This window comes from Salvelinus fontinalis, chromosome 36 (genome assembly GCF_029448725.1).
Source record: "Salvelinus fontinalis isolate EN_2023a chromosome 36, ASM2944872v1, whole genome shotgun sequence".
In the NCBI taxonomy this organism is placed as follows: Eukaryota; Metazoa; Chordata; class Actinopteri; order Salmoniformes; family Salmonidae; genus Salvelinus; species Salvelinus fontinalis.
Window position 1 is genome coordinate 30,149,532 of NC_074700.1, and position 8,590 is coordinate 30,158,121.

The 8,590-nt window shown below is 42.0% G+C and overlaps 1 protein-coding gene across 2 annotated transcripts; it reads left to right on the forward strand.

Annotated features, from left to right (window-relative positions):
• Positions 1-1,855: 1,855 nt before the first annotated feature.
• LOC129835594 (zinc finger protein 180-like) lies at positions 1,856-7,893 on the forward strand. Of its 2 annotated transcripts, XM_055901294.1 has the most exons (4): positions 1,856-2,126; positions 2,261-2,392; positions 5,089-5,538; positions 6,107-7,893. In XM_055901294.1, exons 1-4 carry the CDS (start codon positions 2,084-2,086, stop codon positions 7,216-7,218), a joined length of 1,737 nt encoding a protein of 578 aa, XP_055757269.1. In that variant the 5' UTR covers positions 1,856-2,083; the 3' UTR covers positions 7,219-7,893. The 2 variants fall into 2 exon arrangements, with proteins under 2 accessions (XP_055757269.1, XP_055757268.1); XM_055901293.1 differs by having other exon boundaries at positions 1,857-2,392.
• Positions 7,894-8,590: the final 697 nt, after the last annotated feature.

Below are 8,590 nucleotides of genomic sequence, written 5' to 3' on the forward strand. Positions count from 1 at the left end.
ACAAGAAATAATTACATTTACATTTTTTACATTTAAGTCATTTAGCAGACGCTCTTATCCAGAGCGACTTACAAATTGGAAAGTTCATACATATTCATCCTGGTCCCCCCGTGGGAATTGAACGCTGGTCCCCCCGTGGGAATTGAACCCACAACCCTGGCGTTGCAAGCGCCATGCTCTACCAACTGAGCCACACGGGACCACAAATAATCATCCTAGATCACCATATATTTATTATAAATGTTTCCCCCACTTATCCATTATTACTGATCTGTAGCTTGTAGTGAGACTCTATCCACCTGGGAGCATTGTGTTTATCAGTGATGCGTGGGTTAACTCATAACTCGCAGCCCCTGTGGTTATATACGCAGGGTGGATGGGTTTAGGGTCATTAAATATTATGGTTGAAGGGTGGGTGGGTGACGGGCAGGTTGAATGAAGAGAAACAATAGGTTTTTAAAAATCCATAAATATATTACATGTGAAATTTATATAGGCTGCATTGAGGTTTTTTCCTTCATTCTTTTAGGCTATCTGGTATTGTTATTTATTTGGGATCCCCATTAGTTCCTGCCAAGGCAGCAGATACTCTTCCTGGGGTCCAAACAAACAAAAGCGTCCACATTACATATAAAACAACAGATAAAACAGTGAACTATGTTTGTACTGAATGAGCTAAAGATAAAACAGTCCATCATATAACATCCCCACACCACCACATGTTCAATACGACCATACAACACCACCACATATCCACAACACAACATGTTCAATACCACCATACAACAAAATCACAACGTGTGCATATGCATGTTGTCTGTGCCTGTGTGTGTGTCTCTTCACAGTTTCTGTTATTCCATAACGTGTATTTTTATCTGTTTAAAAAAAATCTGATTCTGCTGCTTGCATCAGTTACCTGATGTGGAATAGAGTTCCATGTAGTCATGGCTCTATGTAGTACTGTGCACCTTCCATCGTCTGTTCTGGACTTGGGGACTGTGAAGAGACCTCTGGTGGCATGTTTTGTGGGGTATGCACGGGTGTCTGAGTTGTGTGCTAGTATTTTAGCGCATAAACCTAAACTTTAGGGCTTAAATGTACACATGCCAAATAGCGCACACAGTCAATCGCCAAATAACGTATCGAAGCTAAACTGAAATCTTATCAGAAACACGTTGGGTCGTTTTCACAGCTTTCTTTTTCCTTACAACTGGTTAAACTGGTGTCATTTAAAAACAATTATTTTCATTTTATTTAACTAGGGAAAGTCTGGCCATTTTGCATAGAAAATCTTTCCCGTTTTTTTATTGTTGCGTTATTGTAATTTCTCCGCAGTCCTTAAAAAGCTTTGCTCCACGAAAGATGACGGAGAACTTTATTATTGAAGCATTCATTCCATCGATCTAGTACATTATTTGTTGAGCAAGGATTTATATTAGTCTTCTAGGGCAACATATAATTACAAAAGAGAAGCTACATGTGTCTAATTATAGACAAGAAATTATAAGCAGAAACATATCGAAATCAGGCAACAACACGCGCTTCCTGAAATATTGAGTATTTCCAACCAATTGTGTCGAAAATAGGTTCATTACTCAAGGCTTTGAACAACAGTGTACACTAGTGCCACCTTCAGGTCAAAATAATTTAGAAAAGACAAATTATTGAAACAATGACGTCGCACGCGCTAGTGAAGCCAAAGACAGTACAGTATGAAGATAGGCAGAAACTGCTTCTCTAATAGAAATCCCCGATCACGCTTGTAGGCGGTGTCATGGCGACGTTGGCTCGCGAAAGTCATGCGTAGAATCACGTCATCGGGTCTCGTGCCGAACTGCGCATGTGCGCACTGTAAAACGCATTCCGATATATATATATATATAAGTACTTTTTGACGAAAATGAAAACGTGTCAGTTTGTCACTTTCACGAGGTCTGAGTAATAACATGTTCAACTACTTGTGCCCACAACTAGGTTGTGGCTTTAGATTTCGAGATAATTAACAACTAAGGCAGAATCTTTCACTTCTCCCATTGATTTATCTAACCCGGCCTGCTTCGCAAGCGTTCCCGGAAGTCTAGCAATGTCGCGCCTCTTTTGTCTTCTATCAAACCACGATAAGAAATGTAAGCGTCCGCACAGTGCTTCGTAATAAACGTAGCGATTTCAACGCATGTTCCGGTATCATCACTAATGAATGTCCAGCTCTCTCTCTGTTGGTTGAAAATGTATAAACTAGATGCGTTTCGTGTATTTTTAGATGAGCGTTTAACGGCGGCTGCTCTGGAGATTTTCGGGGCAGTTGAGAAAACGGTAGTGGAGTACCAGCAGGAGAATGATCGGCTACGCAGACAGCTGCGGATCACACCGGAGATACAACTATGTAGAATAGGTTCGTATGTAGATCTACTGATTTAATACACTTTTTAGGTAGCCAGCAGATCTGACCCGCTTGCTTTCAGCTGCACTAGGGTTAGACCGCATTCCTGTGTATATTAAAAGGAAAGGTTCAACCATTTTTGATGTTATATTGATTTTGTACATCTCTGGGTGATGTTCTATCGATTCCCTGGGTCATTTAATGTTTTCATGTGTATCTGCGTTATCAAGCAGGCAGAAATCCATCCGTTACTATGTAGCACCGTGCTAAAGTCGCGCTCACTACACTGGAAGTTCATAGTAATATGACTTTTAGATCGCGAAAACGTCTATCATACATATCAGGACAATGTCTTCTCTTGAATGAGCCATTGGTCATATTTTTGCGATAGAAATGTGTAAGTTCACAGCAAATTTTTCCTATTTTTCTGCCTTTTTAGTCCAGGGTGCATTGCATGGTGCAGTTGCCAGAGATATTATAGAAAGGAGATAGGAATCCCATGAATTAAATAAACTATTAACACTCCACCCAGCAGAACATGTGGTCATCCCTACTGCCTCTGGTCTGGCGGACTCACTAAACAGCAATGCATCTTTTGTAAATAATGTCTGAGTGTTGGAGTGTGCCCCTGGCTATACATACATACATTTTAAAAACAAGAAAATGGTTCTGTCTGATTTGCTTAATTAATATGAGGAATTTGAAATAATTTATACTTTTATAAGTATATTTTAGCAATTACATTTACTTTTGATACTTAAGTATATTTAAAACCAAATACTTTGACTTTTACTCAAGTAGTATTTTACTGGGTGACTTTCACTTTTACTTGAGTAACTTTCTATTAAGGTATCTATACTTTTACTCAAGTATGACCATCAAGTACTTTTTCCACCACCATAGACTCCCATTCACTCCTTGAAGGAGAGCGCTCCTTGTCCCAGAATTCATCCAGAATGCACAGCGCGGTCGATTGACGTAGCATGGGCAACGTTTCCCATCTCCTCAAAAGTATCTCTGCCGTTGAGAATGTTAGACTTCACTCAGTGGAGCACATCAATCTGCAGGTTGAACATGGTGAGATTGTAAACTCCTAAATTGATGGTGCAGTTTGTAAATTCAAATTTTATTTTATTCAACATGTCATTAGTTTCAGGCTGTATATAGGTCAAATCAAACTTTATTTGTCACATGCACCGAATACAACAAGTGTAGACCTTACCATGAAAGGCTTACATACAAGCCCTTAACCAACAGTGCAGTTCAAGAAGAGTTAAGAAAATATTTACCAAAAAACGAATATAAAAAATAATAAAGTAACACAAAATATCAATAACGAGGCTATATACAGGGGTACCGGTACCGAGTCAATATGCAGGGGTACAATAACACATATGGAATCATGTAGTAACCAAAAAAAGTGTTAAACAAATCAAAATATATTTAATATTTGAGATTCTTCAAAAACTTTTGATCGGTAGTGTACAATAATGTAATCTGTTCTTGCAAAGCGTGGTACATTTTCAACAAACTTTTACTTGACAAATGGAAGGCACTGGTGTCGTATTAATGAGGGGATTCGATTACGCTGTTCCGGTTGCGTGACCAGGCGACCGAAGCCGGTGAGGGAGGTACGCTCTGCTCAAATAGAACAGTAATCTACTTTGCTCGGTCATATCGTCAACAACACAGCATCTATTTTCCATAAAACAGTTCAAAACATCATGCCAAATGTTCCACATTTATAAAAAATAAAAACAGAAATACCTTATTTACATTAAGTATTCAAACCCTTTGCTATGATACTTGAAATTGAGCTCAGGTGCATCCTGTTTCCATTGATCACACTTGAGATGTTTCTACAACTTGATTGGAGTCTACCTGCGGTAAATTCGGGGAGGTGACCAAGAACCCGATGGTCACTGACAGAGCTCCAGAGTTCCTCTGTGGAGATGGGAGAACCTTCCAGAAGGACAACCATCTGTGTAGAACTTCACAAATCAGGCCAATTTTTGGTAGAGTGGCCAGACTGAAGCCACTCCTCAGTAAAAGGTACATAACATCCTGCTTGGAGTTTGCCAAAAGGCACCTAAAGGACTATCAAACCATGAAAAACAAGATTCTCTGGTCTGATGAAACCAAGATTGAACTCATTGGCCTGAATGTCAAGTGTCATGTCTGGAGGAAACCTGGCACCATCCCTACGGTGAAGCATGGTGGTGGCAGCATCATGCTGTTGGGATGTTTCTCAGCAGCAGGGACTGGGAGACTAGTCAGGATCAAGGGAAAGATGAACGGAGCAAAGTCCAGAGATCCTTGATGAAAAACTGCTCCAAGGCGCTTAGGACCTCAGACCGGAGTGAAGGTTCACCTTTCAACAGGACAACGACCCTTAGCACACTGCCAAAACAATGCAGGACTGACTTGAATGTTCTTGAGTGGCCCAGCCAGAGCCCAGACTTGAACCCAATCTAACATCTCTGGAGAGACCTGAAAATAGCTGTGCAGCGACACTCTCCATCCAACCTAACAGAGCTTGAGAGGATCTGCAGTGAATAATTGGAGAAACTCCCCCAATACAGGTGTGCCGAGCTTAGTCAATTTTAGAATAAGGCTGAAACGTAACAAAATGTGGAAAAAGTCAAGGGGTCTGAATACTTTCCAAATGCACTGTAGGTAACCTCTGCTCCTCCTCTCCTTTCCTCCAGACTCCCTGCAGTTCTCTGTCTCTGAAGAGGAGGTTCCCCCTGAGCAGCAGCACTGTGAGCAGGAGTGGAGCCCCAGTCTGGGGCAGGAGGACCCAGAGACCATACAGATTAAAGAGGAACAGGAGGAAGTCAGGACCAGTCAGGGGGAAGAGCAGCTTCAAGGGCGCTTTGATACCAAAGACTCCATATCCACTACTTCCTGTGTGAAAAGTGAATGTGATCAGGAGGACCCATGTCAAGAAGCCGTACGAGCTGAACACCCAACTCTCAGTCCACTGAAAACATCTAAACTACAGTTGTTTTGTGTGTTTTTAAATGAATGTTTAACGGCATCTGCTGCTGTTGAGATTTTTGGTGCGGTTGAGGAAACTGTAGCAGAGTACCAGGAAGAGAATGATCGGCTACGGAGACTGCTGCGGATCACACCAGAGATAAAACTATGTAGAATAGGTTTGTATGTAGATCTACTGATAGTCAGCAATAGTTCTAGTAAATTAATAAACTGTTTATGCTTTCAGCGGTCACCATTTCAACAATATTAATTCGTATTTTTATTACTTTTACCGTGAATGGATAAAAATACCCCAATATACCAATGCTTTCCCTGGACAGCACGGGTCACAAATCTTCTCCATTTAACGAGTGTTGAGTAAAATTCTATCTGAAATTGCTCTGAAAGATGTTCCGATTTATTCAACGTCCCTTTTGATAAAGCTCAGGATGACCATTTGGTTAGGGGTTAAACATTTTATCTAGAAACAGTTGTGATTACGGTTTTGTAAACCTTGAACCGTCAACTTAATTATCATCCAAAAATAACTTTACAAATACAAAATATACTGTTAGCTGTTTTAAAACAGATTTACACAGAGGTTCTTGTGTAACACGGCTTTGAGACAATGTTTTTTTTGTGTTCCTTCTCGAGTTTCCATTAGCTAAAAATGTGAAATGTTATTGTGCACTCAGGCATGTCTAAAGAGTGTATTGGTAACCTCTCCTCCTCTCTCCTTCCCTCCAGACTCCCTGCAGCTCTCTCTCTCTGAAGAGGAGGTTCCCCCTGAGCAGCAGCACTGTGAGCAGGAGTGGAGCCCCAGTCTGGGACAGGAGGACCCAGAGACCATACAGATTAAAGAGGAACAGGAGGAAGTCAGGACCAGTCAGGAGGAAGAGCAGCTTCAAGGGCTGGAGCCTGATATCATAGAGTTCAAATTCACTCCATCCTTTGTGAAAAGTGAATGTGATCATGAGGACCCACTTCAGTCCTTGACTCTTCCCCAAACCAAGACTGTGGAGAACAGAGAGAGTGACTGTAAACAAGTGGATCTCAAACCTTTTGTCACTGTGACCCACATTAAGGGTCTCAACATTCCCTGTGACCCTCCAGATTATCAAAACAATGCCTCCAGCTCAGCCGTAAGCAGCGACCCAGTAGGACTTGACAGCAGCCCGCCAATGGATCCCAGCCCACCATTGAGGAAACACCATTCCAAACACAGCACCACATCTAAAACAACTCACATCTGCCGTGACTGTGGGAAAAGCTTCAGTATCAAGAAGGACCTAACCAGGCATAAACTGACTCACACCGGAGAGAAACCATTTAGCTGTGGTGATTGTGGGAAAAACTTCAGTCAGAAGGGAGACCTAGGGAGGCACATACTGACTCACACAGGAGAGAAACCTTTTAGTTGTGGTGACTGTGGTAAAAAATTCAATTGCCACTGGCTCCTAACCAGACATAAACTGACTCACACAGGAGAGAAACCATTTAGTTGTGACTGTGGGAAAAGCTTCAATCAGAAGTGTCACCTGAACTTGCACATACTGACTCACACAGGAATAAAACCATTTAGCTGTGACTGTGGGAAAAGCTTCAATCAGAAGGGTCACCTGAACTTTCATATACGGACTCACACAGGAGTGAAACCATTTAGCTGTGAGGTCTGCGATAAAAGCTTCAGATACAAGGGCACCCTAGCCGAACATATACAGATTCACAAAGGAGAGAAACAACATGGCTGCTCAATCTGTGGTAAAAGTTTCACTCATAAAACAAATCTTCTGAGGCATGTGGATAAAGTCCACAAAGGAAGAAAACAGGAAAAAAACCTGAAAGATGAAAGAAAATGAGGACAAAGATGTTCTGTCAGGAGATGGGAATAACAGGCAGGATGTGGACAACACTCGTAGGAAAGCAAACGCAACTCTGGATCATTCCAGTTTCAACTGTTCTGCCTGCGGTTATGGAACCCCTACCTGTCCCAGACCTGCTGTTTTCAACCCTTAATGATCGGCTATGAAAAGCCAACTGACATTTATTCCTGATTATTATTTGACCATGCTTGCCACTTATGAACATTTTGAACATCTTGGCCATGTTCTGTTATAATCTCCACCCGGCACAGCCAGAAGAGGACTGGCCACCCCTCATAGCCTGGTTCCTCTCTAGGTTTCTTCCTAGGTTTTGGCCTTTCTAGGGAGTTTTTCCTAGCCACCGTGCTTCTACACCTGCATTGCTTGCTGTTTGGGGTTTTAGGCTGGGTTTCTGTACAGCACTTCGAGATAATAGCTGATGTACGAAGGGCTATATAAAATAAACTTGATTTGATTTGATTCATGCTTTGGGGTTCAAATGAATAGGTGTGTGATCAAATGGTGCATAGTGTTGTAGTAAGGTCACAGGTCTGCTGATCAAAGTCTGTTGATGTTTTCACGTAATTACAAAAAGGAATTCCTGGGCATTTGTTTAGTAATTTCTCTCATAATGTCTGATATTATTGATACATAAAATACAATTCCAGAAAAGGTCTCCTTGTCAGTTACCTTAACAAACCTCCAAGAGTATCTCAACAGATTTCACCTAATGCTGCTCATTCATGATATTGATTTAATCTTGTATAGAGTAATGATATACAGTTGACTCCTGGTGGAGAATGGATTCTCCCAGATCAGCCTAAACCACTGTTTGTCGACATGTAAACTCAGCAAAAAAAGAAACGTCCTCTGCGTTTATTTTCAGCAAACTTAATAAACTCTTCCACCAAGGCACCTGCAAGTTCCTAGCCCTAGCCCTCACCCTCCGATCCAACAGGTCCCAGATCTGCTCAATGGGATTGAGATCCAGGCTCTTCGCTGGCCATGACAGAACACTGACATTCATGTCTTGCAGGAAATCACACACAGAACGAGCAATATGGCTGGTGGTATTGTCATGCTGGAGGGTCATGTCGGGATGAGCCTGCAAGAAGGGTACCACATGAGGGAGGAGGATGTCTTCCCTGTAACGCACAGCGTTGAGTTTGCCTGCAGTGACAAGCTCAGGCTGATGATGCTGTGACACAGCGCCCTAGACCATCACGGACCCTCCACCTCGATCCCGCTCCAGAGTACAGGCCTCGGTGTAATGCTCATTCCTTCGGCGATAAACGCGAATCCGATCATCACCCCTGGTGAGACAAAACCGCGACTCGTCAGAGAAGAGCACTTTTTGCCAGTTCTGTCT